At 46.2% G+C, this 24,529-nt stretch overlaps 1 protein-coding gene across 1 annotated transcript; it reads left to right on the forward strand.

Annotated features, from left to right (window-relative positions):
* Positions 1-4,007: 4,007 nt before the first annotated feature.
* LOC309713156 (uncharacterized protein) lies at positions 4,008-23,196 on the forward strand (the record flags this gene model as incomplete). Its single annotated transcript, XM_082544557.1, has 3 exons — positions 4,008-4,367; positions 16,834-19,742; positions 23,161-23,196. The coding sequence occupies exons 1-3, from the start codon at positions 4,313-4,315 to the stop codon at positions 23,194-23,196; spliced, it is 3,000 nt and encodes a 999-aa protein (XP_082400683.1). The 5' UTR covers positions 4,008-4,312.
* Between the last annotated feature and the right edge of the window lie 1,333 nt (positions 23,197-24,529).

Below are 24,529 nucleotides of genomic sequence, written 5' to 3' on the forward strand. Positions count from 1 at the left end.
CAACTTCAATGTGACAAACCGGTATACATCCATCCATTTCCCAGTGTTCTTGGACCAAACCCCAGGGAAGAACCACTCCATGTGCTATAAACAAAACAAAGGTAACAGGCTGCTTGGAAACACCACTAACTGCAACCGGACCGCTGGAGGAGGAGAAGGTGCCCCTGTGAACACGACTGGACCATCTAATGGCACGTACTGGGTGCAAGGAATGGCCTGGCTATGTGGACAACGGGCGTATTTCATACTGCCCCCAGGCTGGACAGGAACATGTGCTCCCATATTCCTGTCAGACCACACTTTCAGGATGAACGCAGTAAACACCACTTCTACAGTACGCTGGAAAAGAAGATCCCCAAAATTCAGCCACATGACCCAATATGGGGGAGCGATGTACCCAAGGAATTCAAAATGTGGACTACCGGACAGAAAGTACTCCATACATTGTTCCCCTGGGTGGGAACCGGATAAAACATGCTGAGGATTGAAACTCTGGACTACCGTTTTGGACTTTTCCTGGATGCTTCGTGCAAGATCAACAAACAACAGAACCAGGAAATTGATCCATTACGGATCGCAGTAGCTCTGGACATGATACTAGCAGAGAAAGGGGGACTTTGCGTCCTCTTCAACAACACCTGCTGCACTTACATACCAGACAATGTACACTTATCAAACATGACTGACGCCCTGAACGCCTTGAGACAGATCCAACAGGCCCAAAATCAGGACTATGTAAGCGATACAAGTGACCGGTTTTCTTGGCTTTACACTGGTTCCTGGCTACAGGTGCTAAGACTACTCATTGGAGTTGGAGTATTTTTACTTTTATTTTGTGTTTTTGTAACATGTATACTGCCATGTCTAAAACTCATGATTAACCGCATAATTATTTCCACTGTTGCTGCATACATAGCCGTGACAAATGATGATGATGACGATGACCCCGACCTGTTGGAACATGAAGACTTTGTGTGATTAATGATGATGTGACAGAAAATGTACAACAAGATGTTACATACTGATATCTCACTCAAAAGTTATACGTGACAAACAGGAGGGAATGTCATTAGAAAATTGTACTTAGTAGTCAGTATAAACTTTTAATGATATACGTTTGCATATGATAGAATACTGCATGATGACCTTTTGATGACTTAGACTGTTGTTCACTACAAGACTTGTTCTGTTCTCTTTTATAAGTTTCTTCCCACAGCGATAATAAGAGCTGGACAAGCAGTTTCACTCCCTACCAGGAAGAGGAGACCTGAACACTCTTATCTTCACTCCCTAACAAGAAGAGGGGCTGCTTCTTACAGAATCTCACACATACACCTACATACGCATCAACATTCCTCTGTCTACGAACAGACGTATTCACTATTGTATTACCCTTGTATATATAATAAAGACAGGAGCTATCTCAGAGCGCACATCACAGGGCCCCCACTCTTGCGTGAGCGCTCTGTGACCGCCCTTGCAAGTAAAATCTGCAGTGTGTGTGTGTCTCCACTCTCGGACTCTCAGCTGAAGAAGTGTCTTTAGAATACATCTCTTGACAATTAGAAAGTTCACAAAATATAAGAAATAGCTCTAATATATACAAATAGCTCAATTGACCTGATCTGATTCAATCTGAATCTGATTGAGATGTTGTAGCCTGACGTTAAAAAGGCGATTCATGGTCAAAAACGCTCCGGTGTGGCTGAATTACAACAATTCTGCAAAGATAAGATAAGTGGGCCAAAATTCCTCCACAGCACTGTAAAAGACTCATTGCCAGTTATCGCAAAGGCTTGATTGCAGTTGTGGCTGCTAAGGATGGCGTAACCAGTCATTATGTTTAGGGGGCAATCACTTTTTCATACAAGGCACTGTAGGTTTGGATTTGGTTTTCTTTCCCCTTAATCATAAAGATCTTCATTTAGAAAAACTGCATTTCGTGTTTATGTGTGTTATCTTTGTCTAATATTTTAATTTGCTTAATGATCTGAAACATTTAAGTGTGACGAACATACAGAAGACTAGGAAATGAGGCAAACACTTTTCACACCACTGTATCTCAATATGGTGTACAGTATGTTCTAAAAAAAATCGAAGGAAACTGGTCACATGGATAATAAACGAGAGAGAAAAAATACTGCAGATGAATAGTACCTGAATATCATGTCCTTAAGAAGTAGGGAAAAAATCCAGGAAAGACATTACTCAAGATCTGAGTGATTCACCTGGCTCGTCAGCTGATCCATTTACTGTTTGACAAATTACAAAAGAACTGGACTGAAAAGGTCTTCTGCACATAAAGAGGATGCCAGGACTAATGTACAATAGTTAGAATTTACCAAGATCATTCTAGTTTACAATAATTATAACACGTAAAAAAAAAAAACATTTTAATCAACTGAATTAAAAAGAAAAATTAGACTTTTGAAAAAACAAAGAAACTAAAACACTTTGGTGAACTTGGAAAACTAACTAAAATGTAAAAAATAGAGATGAAATATCCTTAGTTTTAAAATTGTATTATAACTCTAAAGATCTACCTTATCTTTACTACAAAACTGTATTACAACTTACCTGACGAGGCTTTGGGAGATGTGTTTATTTAAACTTTGGATGCCTACAAAACAGTAGTCAACTGTTTTCAAGAAGTTCTGTGTTTTTATTGCAATATCTTTACTGATTTTCCCAAATACAGACAAATTATTTCTCCTAATTATGTCCTGGGTTTTAACTAATTAATAATACCAAAGGAAACATCACAAAAGACACTTAAGGTCATGAAAATTAATTGCGATTTAGCAATTCAATGAGGCATCCACCTTATTTATTGAAAATTATCGTATCAGTATTGGTATTGGCGATACTGGCCCGAATTTACTTGGTATCGGATCGATACCAAAATATGCAGTATCGCACACCACTAGTATCAGGAGTACCAAGCGCATCGAGTCTCACCACAGGCTCTAACTGCTCACCATCCAGAGCTGTTATAGCCAGCACATAATCACAATCTGTTGCTAATCTTGGGAAAGCGTTTCATGTACTTTGATAATAGTTTTTGTTTGTTGTTCTAATACAGGTATTGTAGAAGAATAAAGGTGGTTGTGCCAAATATTGACTTTCATGCTTGAAGGTATTGTTGAAGCTATTTTTGGCTTCTATGCTTAATTTCCATGTATGTTTGCACGTTTCAGAAAATGACTGCAGCTATTTCCAAATTTTCTTTAATATAACGAAATGAGGACTGGCTCAAGATTTTTGCACAGTACTATGTATTTTTATCTTTAGGCTATGTTTTAGCATTGACATTCATGGTAATGGTGAAGTGGTGTACACAACTTGATTCAGATTTGCAGTTGTGATAAAGGTCAACTTAAGGTACTTTGGATCTTAATGGGAAAACTTTTTAAAAGTCTTTTTAAAATAGTTTTTTCTATTTTCTCAGCTGTTTGCACATAGATCATCTTATCACATATCTTGTGATGTCTACAAATCAAAGTTCATGTTATCTTTCTCCCCACCCTGTTTTATTGGCCATGTACAGTTGAACAATGTGACATCCCTTATAGTTAGTGTGATGTGTTTTACCGTGTACAATTGTAATAACTTCTAAAGCTCCCTCTTTATTTATTAAGTAGATTTTCCACATTTCAGTTCTGGGATTAGAGTTTCGATATAATTTGATATACACATATTCCTTACCCGACTAGTGATTAATGAATCTAGATCATGTATAGTTTTGAGAAGGGATTTTTAAGTTAGAATGAGGAAAGGTTTAATTTATAGTTATATATGGCCTAACCATAGAAGGAACCATGCAATTTCAAGTAAGCCTTAGATTTAAAGAACATTACTTAAACACACTCTTACTTCAGAGAACTATGCAAAGTAAAGAGACTTAAAAAAATCAACATGTAAAAATGTGCGGCTAAACAAGAAAAGAGTGGTTAATGGTAATTTCCTTCTTCTTGAAATGTAAATATAAAGGCTTGGGATGGTTTTCATATTGCATTAGATCATTGACACATTTTTTTTTTTTACCAACTTTTAAATGATAACTGAAATACTCTATGTCATGGAAAATTGATAAATAGATAAATGGCTTGAAAAGTGAACCCTTAGGTTATCTTCTTTGGGTGGGACCTGTACTTTAGCACTGTCCAAAAGAGGCTAACGATTAAAACTGCCTGTGAAGGGCAATTGAATTCTAACCGTACAAAGATTTTGAGAACTAAGGACTTGAGCACTCCTAACCTTCATTGGACGTCTTTTCTGTGTTTACGGTGATTTTTTTATTTTTTTTTTTCCAATGGCTCAAAAATTCATACGCCTGTCTATCCTTTGGATACTTGTAGCCCTTTTGGGTAAGTAGTCTGTTCCTATTGCATAAACTTTAAAACCACACATTTTCAACTTGTGTTTTTTATGTGAATCAGATTGAGCTGCAATTACAGCTAAACTGTTTAACACAGGTCAAGTCTTTAAATGCTTTTCATAAATAGTGATAAAACCATTATTTAGGTTAAGATTTTATATTTGTACTCATTCCTAAACCACTATTATATTTGTAGTAGAAAAATGGAAAGCTACCAGTGATGTGCGTTAAATGTCAGGAGGGATATTATACCCCTTATGTCAAACAGAGTGATTTGTGGCCCCAATAAAGGAAGTAATAAAACATATGGTAGCCATAGAATTATGATATTCATCAAAATATGCTAGTTCATAGCTCATTAATTTTTCCCGCCCAAAATAAATTATTTGATTATTAAAAAATAAAGTTTTTATATCAAATAGCATTCTTTATTTTTATCAAGTTTATTTTTAATTAAAAAGTTTTTATTTTTTATGCTTAAAAAACGCCATCTGGTGGTGGGTCAGTGCGTGTGTGCGCGCGCACCCCCGTGCCTGTGTCTGGGCCCGTACTCGTCTGTGTGTGTGTGTGTGTGTGTGTGTGTGTGAAAATGTGTTAAACCAGAGCAAAAGTGCTTAGTTAAACTTGTGCTTTTGTAACTTTCAGTATGGCGAGACATACAGGTTGCATGCCTCGTTGGAAAACTTTATTTCAATTTATTTGCATTTGTTTAATCCAAAAAAGGAAAATGAGAATCAAAGTCTGAGATGCAAAAAACTCTCGCAATCCCCCAAGCATAAGCTCACTGTGGCTTCCAGCAAAAACCCCTAGGCAAACAAGCAGGGAGACCTCCTGAAAAAAACCCTCTGTCTTTCTCCAAAAATGCACAACAAATCCCCCTAGAATTACTTGATAGGGACCCCTCTATTCCCAAAACGTATATTCAATAACAGGGCAAAAACCCCTGAAAAAATCCTTAGTATTTTTTCACAAATTCAGCGCCCTGCGGCTCCCACCCAACCCTTAGGCAATCAAGCAGGAAACCTCCTGAAAAAACCCTCTGTATTTTTATCCAAAACACGTGCAACAAAAAAACCCTAGAATAACTTGTTAGGGAACCCTCTATTCCCAAAACTTATATTCGATAACAGGGGAAAAGTCTTCATTAATCCCATGCAAACGTACACCTATCTGGAACAACCCTGACATATTACAAAACAATAATATGATAAACTTTTCAGATTGGAGTGGTAAAGGAATCAAATATTTAGAACATATACTAGAAGGAACAGAATTTATTTTATTTGATAGACTAGTTACACAATATGGGATCAACAAGAAAAGATTTTTAGAATATCAACAAATTAAATCCATAGTAAAAAAGAAATTTAAACCGGGTCAAGTTGAACTACAAACACCACCAAGTGTGGTTCAATTTCTTACTCTTAAAACCCCCAAATTACTATCCAAAATATACAGAACGCTTTCTAAAACAGATGAATCAATATCACTTCCTATTGCAAAATGGGAAGCGGATTTATCAGTTAACTTAGACCAAAACTTCTGGTCTCAGATTTGCTTAAAAACCTTTCATCTAATTAGAAATCCCAGTCTTCAATTAATTCAATACAAAATATTACATAGAGTGCACTATACAGGTCATCGGATGTTCAAGATGGGCTTTACGTCTACCAACAACTGCTCACACTGCCAAACCAATTCACCGGACAATTATATCCACGCTCTTTGGTTCTGTCCACCAGTTCAGAAGTTTTGGCGCGAGATATGTGAAGACTTATCAAAGTGTCTGAAATGTAACATTTCAACTTCCCCCTTAGTGTGTTTGTTGGGCAGCTTAGATAATGTCACTTCAGAAAAGAATATAGCCCATATGGTTTTCACTGCCCTATGCATAGCCAAGAAAACAGTCCTCATGAACTGGAAAAATAAAAAATAATCTTAATTCTAACCAATATAGAAATTATCTATTAGATTACATTAGTCTTGATACAGCCTCTGCCACCACATCAGATCAATTGCTCTGGGCTCCTTTGATCAGCTCCATCACCTAGTGGGGGTGGGGGGTCATAGTTTGGTCCCGCCTTCACTGTTGTGATTGGTGTGGGAGTAGGGACAGGCTTAGGGCGTCTTGGGGTTCCCCGGAGGCATCTTCCTTGGGGGGCTCAACCCGGGGTAGCGGTCATGGCCAATTAGGGGCTCTGTTGGCTCTTAGGTGACGGTTTCCTCGTGGCTGCGTGCAGCGGGGCTAGGGGAGGGTCTGTGCTGACGGACGTGGGTTACTGACTGGCTGGCTGCCCCTGGGTGGGTCCGGGATGGGCGTGAGGTTCTGGGGGCGCTCCGTCTCTGGGCTGGGGCCCTGGCCGGGCCTCGGGGGCTTGGGTCCTGGTTGGTGTGTTGCCGGGGTTGTGGGCGGGTGGGTGCATGGGGGCCCAGCCCTGGCGCAGGGTGCCGCCGGTGCGTTGAGCCACCTGGGGGGCTCTTCAACTGGTGGGGGAGGTTGTCACATCTTGCAGGAGCTTTCCTCTCTTCAGGAACTCTCTCTGCAGGAGGGGGAGATACAGGAGAGGTGGAGGAAGATCTCAGCCTGGGCGTCTATTGTCTTATGTAGTCTGGAAGATGAGTGGATTGTGGGGTGGGTGCAGTTTTCTCTGTGGTGGGGTTGGGTGGACTGTCCCAGGCTCTGTGGGGCCGGGCGGCGCTACTGCACTGGGCCCTGGTCTGGATGGGCCTGGGCCCCCTTTGCCTGGCGGGTCGCGGAGTATGGTTGTGTGTACAGTGTGATTGTGTGTACAGCGTCTCTTTATGTCTGTCTCCACGTTGGTTGAGTGTGGAGTAAGTGCGTATGAGAGCATGAGGGTGGGAATGGATGTTTGTATCTGTGTGTGCCTGTATGTCTATGTCTATATATCAGGTTGGGTATCAGACGCCACCTCTCTGGGGACATCTCAGGCCCTCCAAGATTTGGAGGCCTATCTCCCCCTACCACCACTTCCCCTGCCGGTGGCGGACTCCCTCAGACATCGGTGTGTTGGTGGTTCTTTGTGTCCGGGGGTGGGCGTCCAGGTACACACCGGCTTACTCCTTGGCGGCTGCTTATCAGGGCCTGGAGCCTGGAGCTCGCTCGGGCCACTTCGGAGGTGGGGTGCCCCCAGCCTCTCGGCCTGGGGCTCAGTCACTCAGGCACAGCTGGCTGCCGGCGGAGCTCACGGGCGCGTCACTGCAACCTCCCCTGGCTTCTGCTCCGCGGCTGCTGAGTGACCCCTCATCTGGGACTCTCCTCAGCTCTTTCCGGGACAGTGGCACGGCTGCCCCTCTGTTGGTCTTCCTTGGTCTCTTGTGTTCTGGGGGCCTCTGGATGTCTGGAGTTTTCATCTCCTCCATACCTGCTTCATGCCCTGGAGGACGGGGCTGTGGCTCCCCACACCCTCTAGCAGATCATTACATGAAGGAACCTTTTAAAAAAAACAAGCGTGTCCATGCTCACAGGTGTACACACGGGTGATCACACCCACAAACTACACCCTTTTTGGCTCCTACCTCAAAGCACACTGTGTTCTGTTGATCTTATGTGCTGCACAATAATGTTTAATATTTAGTATTTACTGTCATATTCCCATATATCATTGTGATGTTGTTTATTCTATTACTCTTGTTTTCTTCTGCTTGTTTTCTTTTTTGTTTCTCAACAGGTGATCAAGGTGATCGATATATGCATTTTTTTCTCTGCTCATTCTGTTGGTTTTTGTTTTTTGCCCTTCTCCCCCATCCCTCTTCTCAGCTGTTTTTCTTTCCCTCTTTCTTTCTCCCCTTCTTTCCCCCAGTCAAGTCTGTCCCGTATTCAGCAAGAGAAAGTAAAATAAACAATAAAAGGGTGAATCAAATGGACCATTACGGCAAGGCTGGGATGGTCAATTTGGTAAAGTAAATCTGTTGGGCATCTTTCTTCACCTTTAGACAATAATTCTGATGGCAAAAGAGCCGAACGGGACAAGCAAAAAAAAAAAAAAAGATAACAGGGGCAAAAACTCCTGAAAAAATCCTTAGTCTTTTTTCTTCAAACCAGCCCTCTTACTAGCTCCGTCTCAAATTCAGCGCACAGCCTAAGTTTTCCCTCGCTCCTACTCGCACCGAGCCGCAGCCAGCGCGCAATTTTTTCCCTTGTTACTCTCGCTGTATCTGATCGCACCCCAGTTAGCCAATCGGATACAGGTCCCATTTTTATGATCTGCTGCTGAGGTTAAGACTGGCACAGCGCTCCCAGAAGACGCCTGACTTCTATGGAGTTATTTTTTTTGCCACTATTCTGATCGCACGTAAAAAAACAAGTTTGCAGGTGCAAGTGTTGTATTTTGTGGAGAAATTTGTTTTGAGCGAAGAAAAGCTGAATTTGAGTGAACAAAATTCATTCCTGCGTGCAAAAAATGTATTTCAGTGTTTGCTATTATCCATACACACACACAATAGAAGCCCCTCTCGCTCAGTTTTTGCATTGGCGCTCACTCGCAATGTGTTGCTCGCGCTCTCAACATTTCTGCTGTGCGCGCTCAACTCTTTCTCTACACCGTTATATTTGTGGCACAAAACCAACCAATCACAGACTTGGATGCAAAAAAATCTGATTGGCTGTTCTGGTCTCCAATCAGCTCGAAATGACGATATGCAATATCCCAGAATCTATTTCATCCAAAACTCAATCGAGGCAGTGGCGGAGGAACACAGAGTGGCGGAGTTTGAAATATTACTCTTTCTGGGTCACAAAATAAACTTTTAAGATATTTTCTTTTTTTTTTTTTCTTTTTTTTAAAATGACATCAGAAACAGCAGTATGCGACATTACGTGATGGCAGAGCTTCAGTTCATCCTTTGTCTTTTTTTTTTTTTTTTTTTTTAATAAATAGGACAGGGGGAATGAATGAGAGAAAGAGGGGGAGAGAAAGAAAGAAAACCAAAGGGGAGAAGAGACGGTGAGAAGGGGGGGGAAGAGAGAGAAAAAAAAAAAGAACTCCTGGGTCACCTGTATGGAGAAAAAAAAAAACAAACAAAAAAAACAAACAGAGGAGACAGCAAACAACAAAGAGCAACATAATAATAGAGAAAACAAAGCACCATCACAATAAACTAGCTAGTCATAGATATCAATATTTACTAAATAATAAACGATATTGTGCAGCACGCAAGATAGACAGCGCACAGTGTGCTTTGAGGCAGCAGCCAAGAAAGCTTTAGTCCGCGTCTGTGAATACCCATGTGTGCATACCTGTGTGGATCAGCATGCTTGCATTCCAAAGGTTTCTCCATGTAATGATCTGCTAGGGAGTGTGGGGGGGCCACAGCCCCGTCCTCCAGGGTGTGAAGCGGGTATGGAGGAGATCAAAACTCCAGACATCCAGAGGCCCCCAGAACACAAGAGACCATGGAAGACCAACAGAGGGGCAGCCGCGCCACTGTTCCAGTAAGAGCTGAGGAGAGTCCCAGATGAGGGCTCGCCCAGCAGCCGCGGAGCAGAAGTCACGGGGAGTTGCAGTGACGCGCCCGTGAGCTCCGCCGGCCCCCAGCTGTGCCTGAGTGACCGAGCCCCAGGCCGAGAGGCCGGGGGCACCCCACCTCCAAAGGGGCCCGAGCGAGCCCCAGGCCCCAGGCCCCGACAAGCGGCCGCCAAGGAGTGAGCCGGTGTGTACCCGGACGCCCACCCCCAGACACAAAGAACCACCAACACACCGACACCTGAGGGAGTCTGCCACCGGCAGGGGAAGTGGTGGTGGGTGGAGATAGGCCTCCAAACCTTGGAGGGCCTGAGGTGTCCCCAGAGAGGTGGCGTCTGATACCCAACCTGACATATAGACACAGACATACAGGCACACACAGACACAAACATCCATTCCCACCCTCATGCTCTCATATGCACTCACTCCACACTCAACCAACGTGGAGACAGACATAAAGAGACGCTGTACACACAATCACACTCCCCAAGCGTACTCTACAAACCGGGTCTAGGTACCCTTGCCCCTGGAGGGGGGAATTGCACCCAGACCCAGGTGGTGTTACCCTTTTCCCTGCGGTGGGGAGAGGCAGACCGCCCCGACTCCGCAGCAGCAGGGAGGCCCCACACCCCAGACCGCAGTCGGACGGCCAACTCCTCCTACTAGCCCTCCCGCTCCAGCAGGCCGCAGAGAATGGGGGTGGGAGAAGACTCCAAACCTCCCTCCACCCGCTCATTGTAGTGTTGATGCATATGTGTTCTAAGGTGCAATTAAAACCCAGGAGGGCATGGAGCTACCTGCCAAGGAGCAGCAGGTAAGCGCATAGTCCCTCCTGCTAGCCCTCAATGACTAAGTGTATTTAAAATTGAGAGGTGGGCAACGACGTCAGGGGTGAGGTATACACCCTGATGGTAATTTGGACTCCGTGATTGTGCCCACCCCCAAGATCCTATATGTATGTGTAATGAGAGTGTGAATAATGTGAATGTCTAAGTTGTGGGATCAAATTGAGGCAGAGGCAGCCAGAAGGGGACGGGGGGGGGGGGGGGGGGTAGCCTCCTCTGCACCCTGGTGACATACCCCCACTCCAAAGCCCTGCATGTGTGGGTGGTTGTGGAGGAGCGGGAAGAGGGAGGCAGCTGGAGATGGGGAGGGAAGGAAGGGAGGGGCAGGTAACCCCTCCCTGGGGCCAGCTCCCCCGCTGACCCCAGTAGGCACTCCCACCCTTCGCGACCCGCCAGGGAAGGGGGGCCCAGGCCCATCAGACCGGGGCCCAGTGCAGTAGCGCCCTCCGGCTCCACAGAGCCCTGGACAGTCCACCCAACCCCACCACAGAGAAAACTGCACCCACCCCACCATCCACACATCTTCCAGACTACATAAGACGGTAAACGCCCAGGCTGAGATCTTCCTCCACCTCTCCTGTATCTCCCCCTCCTGCAGAGAGTTCCTGAAGAGAAGAAAGCTCCTGCAAGATGTGACCATCCCCCCCACCAGTTGAAGAGCCCCCCAGGCGGCTCGACGCACCGGCGGCACCCTGCTCCAGGGCCGGGCCCCCATGCACCCACCCGCCCACAACCCCGGCAACACACCAACCAGGACCCAAGCCCCCGAGGCCCGGCCCGGGCCCCAGCCCAGAGACGGAGCGCCCCCAGAACCTCACGCCCATCCCGGACCCACCCAGGGGCAGCCAGGTTGCCAGGTCAGTAACCCACGTCCGTCAGCACAGACCCTCCCCTAGCCCCGCTGCACGCAGCCGCGAGGAAACAGTCACCTGAGAGCCAACAGAGCCCCCAACCGGACGTGACCGCTACCCCTTTTAAGATATTTTCATGCGAGAATGTAGCTGTGTAAACTTCGAATACCTGCTCGGTTCATCAAGAAATCACATATTTCCATAAGTGCTCTAACGTTTTTGGAGATGCCTGTTACCCACCAGCTGACCGCACAGCTGGACTGGAACCGGCCATTGGGCATATCGGGCATTTGCCTGATGGGCCGATGGTGATTTTTCATTTTTATGTTTGTTTGTTTTTGTAACGGTATAAACAATGGAAGGTGGTGGATTAGCCAATTCGTCATGATCAACTCTGGGCTGGACCAAATACAATACATCCGTATTAAGGGGAAAAGGAACGCGATTAGTCCCGTACTTCAGCTAGAATGAAAAAAAGACACAAAGCTGGAGTTATTTTTTCTTTACGCTGCACAGCTGCCGCTTCTCCCCTCATTCTCTCTCCCTCTCTCTCCTGTTGCTACTTCAATCATGAAACTAATCAATGATCAGCTGATCGTCTCTCTTGTTTGTTTATCTCCCACTTTGCGCCAGAAACAGGAAACAAGCGGATATTGCGCAAAACAACAACAGCAGCACGTTCAAGCTTGATAAGCTGTTGTTGTAATTTATTTAAAATTAATTTCTAGTATCAGCTGATGTTTGCTGGAGCCACAGCTGTGAAAGCTGCTGCTCATGATATCGGTTTGGAAACATGAAGGTGATACAAATCATACATATATATCAACAAGACAGTGTACATCACTGTTACAACAGCGTTTGTTTTAGTTCAAAGGCTTTATGGTTTTTCCTATAACACCTGGTCTGTGATTTTTTTGTCAGTTCAGCCTTATATATTATGTTTAACCCAAGTGACCACCCGGTCAGCTGGTGGGTAACAGGCATCTCTGAAAACGTTAGAGCACTTATGCAAATATGTGATGTCTTGATGAATCGAGCAGATATTTGAAGTTTACACAGCACCATTCTTGCATGAAAATATCTTAAAAGTTTATTTTGTGACCCAGAAAGAGTAATATTTCAAACTCCGCCACTCTGTGTTCCTATTGCATTTCGTCATTTCAAGCTGATTGGAGACCAGAACAGCCAATCAGATTTTTTTGCATCCAAGTCTGTGATTGGCTGGTTTTGTGGCACAAATATAATGGTGTAGAGAAGGAGTTGAGCAGGGCCGTGCAGAGAGGTTTAAAGGGGCGGGTGCTCAAAGTTAAAAAGGGGCACATTGAACCAGGCTGAATAACAACAACACACATTCATCAAAAGTCTAACATGGGAAGGGCAGGGCTGTGTTGATCTGAGATTGTAGACATTAAAAAGTCCATAGGAGAGATGGTAGCTGATTAAACAAGTGTCATGAGAAAATAACAAAATCCAAAGATTGGTGACAGCGCTTGGAACCATAAGGCAACAAAAAACTGTGAGAAATAATTTAGGCTCTGCCTGTGATTCACTCTTTGCTTCTCTTCTTCCTTCCATCATTTCATATATCACTCTCCACTTGCTATTGCAATAAACTATAATCTAATTATCCACACCTAACAACTCTTGCACTTAATCTATAATAAAATGATGACAGAAAAATGTTGTAGCCCTGCCTTTAGTAGCCTCACACAGCTCCTACTGTTTCCTCCTCATGTCCTTACCAGGCATGTCTGGACAATGTTATATCATGAGTAATATTTTTTTTTTAAATCCATCTAAATAAAACACACACATGCAAGCACACACAGGGACATTTTAGACCTTCTTCAGAATACTGTATATACTATGGGCATCATGGTGCTGATCCAGAATCCTTACATTATTATTTATTACTAGAGCTACAATAATAAAGCAATGAGGAGGAGGAAGAAATAAATATGAAATAATGTCATTATGATGATTCCATTTGTTTCACTATCCACTCTGTGCAGGGGCAAAGCTTATTACATTTTTAAACTGTAGAGATACAATAATTTTACTGCTGTAAAATCCAAATTTTGTCTTATTTAAAATATAAATCTAATATAATCTGCTTCTTAATGTATGTTCTTTAAAATACAGTGTGTGTTTTTTAATATATTATAATTAAAATTATTATTATGTGGACATGCATATTAGATCGTTTTTTAGTGAAATATAGTCCCTCCAGAAAGGCAAGAAAAGCCCGGAAACTTACTTTAAAACTAAATATGTTTCTAAATACTTTAAAACTAAATATGTTCCCTAAAACGGTGGACAGAGCTACAGCCTTACCCAGTTAGCCAGCAGCTATCACCAGCACTACTTGTGTAGTTAATAAAAGGACAGGTAATGTTTGTCACGCTGTTGCACACACAGCACGCTCGTTTGTTTCAGTTCGTCAGTTGCCACAAGACAACTTACCAACGTGTACGTAATAAGCTAATACTCCTGGGTGCTACACACTACGCTGTAGACCTACTTACTGGTTTTGTCACATCAGTCTGTGTCTCTGAATTAATTTGTGTTTCTCCTACAGCTCCGGACCGCTAAAAATGCGCGTGCTCTTTGTGAGCTCGTTCCTGGCTCGTAACCAGCGCGTTCTGCCGTCAAGGGCGATCATTGGTTAAATGTGATCATGTGACTGATGCAAGCCAGATCCTTTTATTTAGCAAAACTGTGATTAATAGTTAAATATTATTGTTGAGGGGCACAGACAGGACTCCGCACGCACGCACACACACATAAAAAAAAAAAAAATTTTTCTTTTAAAAAAGTTGCCTCAACAAAAGGGCACTTTGGGCACCCATCAGGAAAGGGGCGGGTGCTCAAGCCCCTCTAGCCCCCCCCCCCCCCCCCCCCCCCTCTGCACGTGCCTGGAGTTGAGTGCGCACAGGCAGAAATGTTGAGAGCGCAAGTATCACATTGCGAGCGAGCACCAATGCAAAAACTGAGCGAAAGGGGCTGCTATTGTGTGTGTGTGTGGATAGTAGCAAACACTGAAATACATTTTTTGCACGCAGGAATGAATTTTGTTCACTCAAATTCAGCTTTTCTTCGCTCAAAACAAATTTCTCCTCAAAATACAACACTTGCACCTGCAAACTTTTTTACGTGTGCTCAGAATAGTGGCACAAAAATAACGCCATAGAAGTCAGACGTCTTCTGGGAGCGCTGTGCCAATCTTAACCTCAGCGTGAGGTCCTAAAAATTGGACCTGTATCCGATTGGCTAACCGGGGTGCGAGGGGAGCCGCCCCTTTGTTATGTGATTGGCAGCGGGGCGAAGTTAGGCATGCCTCGGAAGCGGAGTTGGCCTCCGGCGCAAAGTCTGAACGAATAGCCCAAATCATTAAGGATCAGATACAGCGAGAGTAACAAGGGAAAAAATTGTGCGCTGGCTGCGGCTCGGTGCGAGTAGGAGCGAGGGAAAATTTAGGCTGTGCGCTGAATTTGAGACGGAGCTAGTAAGAGGGCTGGTTTGAAGAAAAAAGACTAAGGATTTTTTCAGGAGTTTTTGCCCTGTTATCGAATATATGTTTTGGGAATAGAGGGTTCCCTAACAAGTTATTCTAGGGTTTTTTTGTTGCGCATGTTTTGGATAAAAATACGGAGGGTTTTTTCAGGAGGTTTCCTGCTTGATTGCCTAAGGATTGGGTGGGAGCCGAATTTGTGAAAAAAGACTAAGGATTTTTTCAGGGGTTTTTGTCCTGTTATTGAATATAAGTTTTGGGAATAGAGGGGTCCCTATCAAGTAATCAAGTATCAAGTTTTTGGAGAAAAACGGAGGGTTTTTTCAGGAGGTCTCCCTGCTTGTTTACCTAGGGGTTTTTGCTGCCGCAGTGAGCTTATGCTTGAGAGATCGCGAGAGTTTTTTGCGACTCAGACTTTGATTCTCATTTTCCTTTTTCGGATTGAAAATTGAAATAAAGTTTTGCAACGAGGCATGCAACCTGTATGTCTCGCCATACTGAACGTTACAAAAGCACAAGTTTAACTAAGCACTTTTACTCTTGTTTAACACATTTTCACACACACACACAGACAAGCACAGGCCCAGACACAGGCGCGTGCACAAGCTCGCACAGCGCGGGGGCGCGCTCGCGCTCACACACACGCACTGGCCCACCACCAGATGGCGTTTTTTAAGCATAAAAAGTAAAAACATTTTAATGGCTTAAAAGTAAAGAATGCTATTTGACATAAAAACTTTATTTTTTAATAATCAAATAATTTATTTTGGGGGGAAAAATAAATGAGCGTGTATTATGTGTTAACAATAAAGGTATAACTTTCACACCTGCTTCAGGTTTTCCCTTGCAACCATTTATCACACGCACAAGCAGATCTAAGTATTTGACTAGTGCTTTCTGTCAAAAGTCTAACCTTATCTTATGACCCTGTTGCTACACTACATTCCCTTACCAATGCACTCTGCAGCCAGGTTACTTCTTTTTATGTGTGAAAGCTAAATTAAGCAAATTGTATGGTATCAGTGCAGAATCTGTGTCAATCCTGGGGCTTTTTTTTACTTTCTTTTCTTCATTACAAAATTAGTTTTGATTTTTATTATTTAATTTTTATTAGTTTTTACAATTTACAAATACAAAAAAAAAGTCATTCTTTTAATTTGATACTTAATTACAAATACTTCAATAAACTGACTTTTAAAATCTTTTTCCATGAAACACTTAATGTGTCAAGGCAGGTTCGTTGCACAGTGTAGACAGTGTGACAGTCACAAGTTCGTGTGAAACCAGTGGATTGGCTATTGTGTGGTTGCAGCTTCTCAGAAAAAAAAACATACAATCAAAGACTTTTTACAGTGAACAGTTGGACTTCGCTTTGTTTTATTCAATCAGTATATACTGTGCCAGAGCAATCTGAAAATATTTGTTGGTAGGGACTTCTTTACCTTTGGGTACATGAAATATGCTGGATGTAAAACTAATTAATGATTTAAAACTTCATAAAATTTCATTTAAAATATACACATATTTTTGGTTGTGGTTATTTTTTTTATTATGCTTTTGTTTATAATAATACTTATAACTTGCACCTTGCGGCTTCACCAAATAGGTTTAAAATACAACAACAACAAAAAACCCCAATAAACACTTATCTCATTATCTATGATACATTATAATGATACATGTAATTTGAGAATTAGCTGAATCTAAACACTTACACGTTATCATATACTAATAATTGCATTTACATCTGATCCTACACCTGCAGTAACAGACGCCCCAGCTGCTTCACCAGATCCTACAGGTGCAGTAACAGACGCCCCAGCTTCTTCACCAGATCCTACAGCTGCAGTAACAGAGGCCCCAGCTACTTCACCAGATCCTACAGCTGCAGTAACAGACGCCCCAGCTACTTCACCAGATCCTACAGCTGCAGTAACAGACGCCCCAGCTACTTCACCAGATCCTACAGCTGCAGTAACAGACCCCCCAGCTACTTCACCCGATCCGACAAATGCAGTAACAGACGCGCCAGCTACTTCACCAGATCCTACTGCTGCAGTAACAGACGCCCCAGCTACTTCACCAGATCCTACAGCTGCAGTAACAGACGCCCCAGCTACTTCACCAGATCCTACAGCTTCAGTAACAGACGCCCAGGCTTCTTCACCAGCTCCTACAGCTGCAGTAACAGACGCCCCAGCTACTTCACCCGATCCTACAAATGCAGTAACAGACGCCCAAGCAACTTCACCAGATCCTACAGCTGCAGTAACTGACGCCCCAGCTACTTCACCAGATCCTACAGCTGCAGTAACAGACGCCCCAGCTACTTCACCAGATCCTACAGCTGCAGTAACAGAGGCCCCAGCTACATCACCAGATCCTACAGCTGCAGTAACAGACGCCCCAGCTACATCACCAGATCCTACACCTGCAGTAACAGAGGCCCCAGCTACTTCACCAGATCCTACAGCTGCAATAACAGACGCCCCAGCTACTTCACCAGATCCTACAGCTGCAGTAACAGATGCCCAAGCTACTTCACCAGATCCTACAGCTGCAGTAACAGACGCCCCAGCTACTTCACCAGATCCTACAGCTGCAGTAACAGAGGCCCCAGCTACATCACCAGATCCTACAGCTGCAGTAACAGACGCCCCAGCTACATCACCAGATCCTACACCTGCAGTAACAGAGGCCCCAGCTACTTCACCAGATCCTACAGCTGCAATAACAGACGCCCCAGCTACTTCACCAGATCCTACAGCTTCAGTAACAGACGCCCCTACAGCTGCAATAACAGACGCCCCAGCTACTTCACCAGATCCTACAGCTACAGTAACAGACGCCCCAGCTACTTCACCAGATCCTACAGCTACAGTAACAGACGCCCCAGCTACTTCACCAGATCCTACAGCTGCAGTAACAGAGGCCCCATCTACATCACCAGATCCTACAGCTGCAGTAACAGACGCCCCAGCTACTTCACCAGATCCTACAGCTGCAGTAACAGACGTCCCAGCTACTTCAACAGATCCTACACCTGCAGTAACAGACGCCCCAGCTACTTCACAAGATCCTACAGCTGCAGTAACAGACGCCCCAGCTACTTCACCAGATCCTACAGCAGCAGTAACTGACACACCAGCTACTTCACCAGATCCTACAGCTGCAGTAACAGACGCCCCAGCTACTTCACCTGATCCTACAGCTGCAGTAACAGACGCGCCAGCTACTTCAACAGATCCTACAGCTGCAGTAACAGAGGCCCCAGCTACTTCACCAGATCCTACAGCTGCAGTAACAGACGTCCCAGCTACTTCACCAGATCCTACAGCTGCAGTAACAGACGCCCCAGCTTCTTCACCAGATCCTACAAATGCAGTAACAGACGCCCCAGGAACTTCACCAGATCCTACAGCTGCAGTAACAGACTCCATAGCTACTTCACCCGATCCTACAGCTGCAGTAACAGACGCCATAGCTACTTCACCCGATCCTACAGCTGCAGTAACTGACGCCCCAGCTACATCACCAGATCCTACAGCTGCAGTAACTGACGCCCCAGCTACATCACCAGATCCTACAGCTGCAGTAACTGACGCCCCAGCTACATCACCAGATCCTACAGCTGCAGTAACAGACGCCCCAGCTACTTCACCAGATCCTACAGCTGCATTAACAGACGCCCCTACAGCTGCAGTAACAGAGGCCCCAGCTACTTCACCAGATCCTACAGCTGCACTAACAGATGCCCAAGCTACTTCACCAGATTCTACAGCTGCAGTAACAGACGCCCCAGCTACTTCACCAGATCCTACAGCTGCAGTAACAGACGCCCCAGTTACTTCACCCAATCCTACAAATGCAGTAACAGACGCCCCAGCTACTTCACCAGATCCTACAGCTGCAGTAACAGATGCCCCAGCTTCTTCACCAGATCCTACAGCTGCAGTAACAGACGCCCCAGCTTCTTCACCAGATCCTACAGCTGCAGTAACAGACGCCCCAGCTTCTTCACCAGATCCTACAGCTGCAGTAACAGATGCCCAAGCTACTTCACCAGATCCTACACCTGCAGTAACGGATGCCATAGCTACTTCACCACATCCTACAGCTGCAGTAACAGACGCCCCAGCTTCTTCACCAGATCCTACAGCTGCAGTAACAGATGCCCCAGCTACTTCACCAGATCCTACAGCTGCAGTAACAGACGCCCCTACAGCTGCAGTAACAGATGCCCCAGCTACTTCACCAGATCCTACAGCTTCAGTAACAGACGCCCAAGCTACTTCACCAGATCCTACAGCTTCAGTAACAGACGCCCAAGCTACTTCACCAGATCCTACAGCTGCAGTAACTGATGCCCCAGCTACTTCACCAGATCCTACAGCTGCAGTAACAGACGCCCCAGCTACTTCACCAGATCCTACTGCTGCAGTAACAGACGCCCCAGCTACTTCACCCGATCCTACAAATGAAGTAACAGACGCCCCTACAGCTGCAATAACAGACGCCCCAGCTACTTCACCAGATCCTACAGCTGCAGTAACAGAGGCCCCAGCTACTTCACCAGATCCTACAGCTGCAGTAACAGACGCCCCAGCTACTTCACCAGATCCTACAGCTGCAGTAACAGACGCCCCAGCTACTTCCCCAGATCCTACAGCTGCAGTAACAGACGCCCCAGCTTCTTCACCAGATCCTACAGCTGCAGTAACAGATGCCCAAGCTACTTCACCAGATCCTACAGCTGCAGTAACAGACGCCCCAGCTACTTCACCAGATCCTACAGCTGCATTAACAGACGCCCCAGCTACTTCACCCGATCCTACAAATGCAGTAACAGACGCCCCAGCTACTTCACCAGATCCTACAAATGCAGTAACAGACGCCCCAGCTACTTCACCCGATCCTACAAATGCAGTAACAGACGCCCAAGCTACTTCACCAGATCCTACAAATGCAGTAACAGACGCCCCAGCTACTTCACCAGATCCTACAGCTGCAGTAACAGACGCCCCAGCTACTTCACAAGATCCTACAGCTGCAGTAACAGAGGCCCCATCTACTTCACCAGATCCTACAGCTGCAGTAACAGACGCCCCAGCTACTTCACCAGATCCTACAGCTGCAGTAACAGACGCCCCAGCTACTTCACCAGATCCTACAGCTGCAGTAACAGACGCCCCAGCTACTTCACCAGATGCTACAGCTGCAGTAACAGATGCCCAAGCTACTTCACCAGATCATACAAATGCAGTAACAGACGCCCAAGCTACTTCACCAGATCCTACAAATGCAGTAACAGACGCCCCAGCTACTTCACCAGATCCTACAGCTGCAGTAACAGACGCCCCAGCTACTTCACAAGATCCTACAGCTGCAGTAACAGAGGCCCCATCTACTTCACCAGATCCTACAGCTGCAGTAACAGACGCCCCAGCTACTTCACCAGATCCTACAGCTGCAGTAACAGACGCCCCAGCTACTTCACCAGATCCTACAGCTGCAGTAACAGGCGCCCCAGCTACTTCACCAGATGCTACAGCTGCAGTAACAGACGCCCAAGCTACTTCACCAGATCATACAAATGCAGTAACGGACGCCCCAGCTACTTCACCAGATCCTACAGCTGCAGTAACAGACGCCTCAGCTACTTCACCCGATCCTACAAATGCATTAACAGACCCCCCAGCTACTTCACCAGATCCTACAGCTGCAGTAACAGAGGCCCCAGCGACTTCACCAGATCCTACAGCTGCAGTAACAGACGCCCCAGCAACTTCACCAGATCCTACTGCTGCAGTAACAGACGCCCCAGCTACTTCACCAGATCCTACAGCTGCAGTAACAGACGCCCCTACAGCTGCAGTAACAGACGCCCCAGCTACTTCACCAGATCCTACAGCTGCAGTAACAGATGCCCCAGATACTTCACCCGATCCTACAAATGCAGTAACAGACGCCCCTACAGCTGCAATAACAGACGCCCCAGCTACTTCACCAGATCCTACAGCTGCAGTAACAGAGGCCCCAGCTACTTCACCAGATCCTACAGCTGCAGTAACAGACGCCCCAGCTACTTCACCAGATCCTACAGCTGCAGTAACAGACGCCCCAGCTACTTCACCCGATCCTACAAATGCAGTAACAGACGCCCCAGCTACTTCACCAGATCCTACAAATGCAGTAACAGACGCCCCAGCTACTTCACCCGATCCTACAAATGCAGTAACAGACGCCCAAGCTACTTCACCAGATCCTACAGCTGCAGTAACAGACGCCCCAGCTACTTCACCAGATCCTACAGCTGCAGTAACAGACGCCCCAGCTACTTCACAAGATCCTACAACTGCAGTAACAGAGGCCCCATCTACTTCACCAGATCCTACAGCTGCAGTAACAGACGCCCCAGATACTTCACCAGATCCTACAGCTGCAGTAACAGACGCCCCAGCTACTTCACCAGATCCTACAGCTGCAGTAACAGACGCCCCAGCTACTTCACCAGATGCTACAGCTGCAGTAACAGACGCCCAAGCTACTTCACCAGATCATACAAATGCAGTAACGGACGCCCCAGCTACTTCACCAGATCCTACAGCTGCAGTAACAGACGCCTCAGCTACTTCACCCGATCCTACAGCTGCATTAACAGACCCCCCAGCTACTTCACCAGATCCTACAGCTGCAGTAACAGAGGCCCCAGCGACTTCACCAGATCCTACAGCTGCAGTAACAGACGCCCCAGCAACTTCACCAGATCCTACTGCTGCAGTAACAGACGCCCCAGCTACTTCACCAGATCCTACAGCTGCAGTAACAGACGCCCCTACAGCTGCAGTAACAGACGCCCCAGCTACTTTACCAGATCCTACAGCTGCAGTAACAGACGCCCCAGCTACTTCACCAGATCCTACAGCTGCAGTAACAGATGCCCCAGATACTTCACCCGATCCTACAAATGCAGTAACAGACGCCCCTACAGCTGCAATAACAGAAGCCCCAGCTACTTCACCAGATCCTACAGCTGCAGTAACAGATGCCCCAGCTACTTCACCAGATCCTACAGCTGCAGTAACAGAAGCCCCAGCTACTTCACCAGATCCTACACCTGCAGTAACAGACGCCCCAGCTACTTCACCAGATCCTACAGCTGCTGTAACAGAAGCCCCAGCTACTTCACCAGATTCTACAGCTGCAGTAACAGACGCCCCAGCAACTTCACCAGATCCTACAAATGCAGTAACAGACGCCCCAGCTTCTTCACCAGATCCTACAGCTGCAGTAACAGACGCCCCAGCTACTTCACCAGATCCTACAGCTGCAGTAACAGACGCCCAAGCTACTTCACCAGATCCTACACCTGCATTAACAGACGCCCCAGCTACTTCACCAGATCCTACAGCTGCAGTAACAGAAGCCCCAGCTACTTCACCAGATCCTACACCTGCAGTAACAGATGCCCCAGCTACTTCACCAGATCCTACAGCTGCAGTAACAGAAGCCCCAGCTACTTCACCAGATTCTACACCTGCAGTAACGGACGCCCCAGCAACTTCACCAGATCCTACAAATGCAGTAACAGACGCCCCAGCTTCTTCACCAGATCCTACAGCTGCAGTAACAGACGCCCCAGCTACTTCACCAGATCCTACAGCTGCAGTAACAGACGCCCAAGCTACTTCACCAGATCCTACACCTGCATTAACAGACGCCCCAGCTACTTCACCAGGTCCTACAGCTGCAGTAACAGACGCCCCAGCTACTTCACCAGATCCTACAGCTGCAGTAACAGATGCACCACCTACCTCACCAGATTCAGCTACTTCACCAGATCCTACAGCTGCAGTAACAGATGCCCCAGATACTTCACCAGGTCCTACAGCTGCAGTAACAGACGCCCCAGCTACTTCACCAGGTCCTACAGCTGCAGTAACAGATGCCCCAGATACTTCACCAGGTCCTACATCTGCAGTAACGGACGCCCCAGCTAGTTCACCAGATCCTACAGCTGCAGTAACAGACGCCCCAGCTACTTCACCAGATCCTACAGCTGCAGTAACAGATGCACCACCTACTTCACCAGATTCAGCTACTTCACAAGATCCTACAGCTGCAGTAACAGAGGCCCCATCTACTTCACCAGATCCTACAGCTGCAGTAACAGACGCCCCAGATACTTCACCAGATCCTACAGCTGCAGTAACAGACGCCCCAGCTACTTCACCAGATCCTACAGCTGCAGTAACAGGCGCCCCAGCTACTTCACCAGATGCTACAGCTGCAGTAACAGACGCCCAAGCTACTTCACCAGATCATACAAATGCAGTAACGGACGCCCCAGCTACTTCACCAGATCCTACAGCTGCAGTAACAGACGCCTCAGCTACTTCACCCGATCCTACAAATGCATTAACAGACCCCCCAGCTACTTCACCAGATCCTACAGCTGCAGTAACAGAGGCCCCAGGGACTTCACCAGATCCTACAGCTGCAGTAACAGACGCCCCAGCAACTTCACCAGATCCTACTGCTGCAGTAACAGACGCCCCAGCTACTTCACCAGATCCTACAGCTGCAGTAACAGACGCCCCTACAGCTGCAGTAACAGACGCCCCAGCTACTTCACCAGATCCTACAGCTGCAGTAACAGACGCCCCAGCTACTTCACCAGATCCTACAGCTGCAGTAACAGATGCCCCAGATACTTCACCCAATCCTACAAATGCAGTAACAGACGCCCCTACAGCTGCAATAACAGACGCCCCAGCTACTTCACCAGATCCTACAGCTGCAGTAACAGAGGCCCCAGCTACTTCACCAGATCCTACAGCTGCAGTAACAGACGCCCCAGCTACTTCACCAGATCCTACAGCTGCAGTAACAGACGCCCCAGCTACTTCACCCGATCCTACAAATGCAGTAACAGACGCCCCAGCTACTTCACCAGATCCTACAAATGCAGTAACAGACGCCCCAGCTACTTCACCCGATCCTACAAATGCAGTAACAGACGCCCAAGCTACTTCACCAGATCCTACAAATGCAGTAACAGACGCCCCAGCTACTTCACCAGATCCTACAGCTGCAGTAACAGACGCCCCAGCTACTTCACAAGATCCTACAGCTGCAGTAACAGAGGCCCCATCTACTTCACCAGATCCTACAGCTGCAGTAACAGACGCCCCAGATACTTCACCAGATCCTACAGCTGCAGTAACAGACGCCCCAGCTACTTCACCAGATCCTACAGCTGCAGTAACAGACGCCCCAGCTACTTCACCAGATGCTACAGCTGCAGTAACAGACGCCCAAGCTACTTCACCAGATCATACAAATGCAGTAACGGACGCCCCAGCTACTTCACCAGATCCTACAGCTGCAGTAACAGACGCCTCAGCTACTTCACCCGATCCTACAAATGCATTAACAGACCCCCCAGCTACTTCACCAGA

Source organism: Aulonocara stuartgranti (genome assembly GCF_965226115.1).
Source record: "Aulonocara stuartgranti genome assembly, chromosome: 8".
In the NCBI taxonomy this organism is placed as follows: domain Eukaryota; kingdom Metazoa; phylum Chordata; class Actinopteri; order Cichliformes; family Cichlidae; genus Aulonocara; species Aulonocara stuartgranti.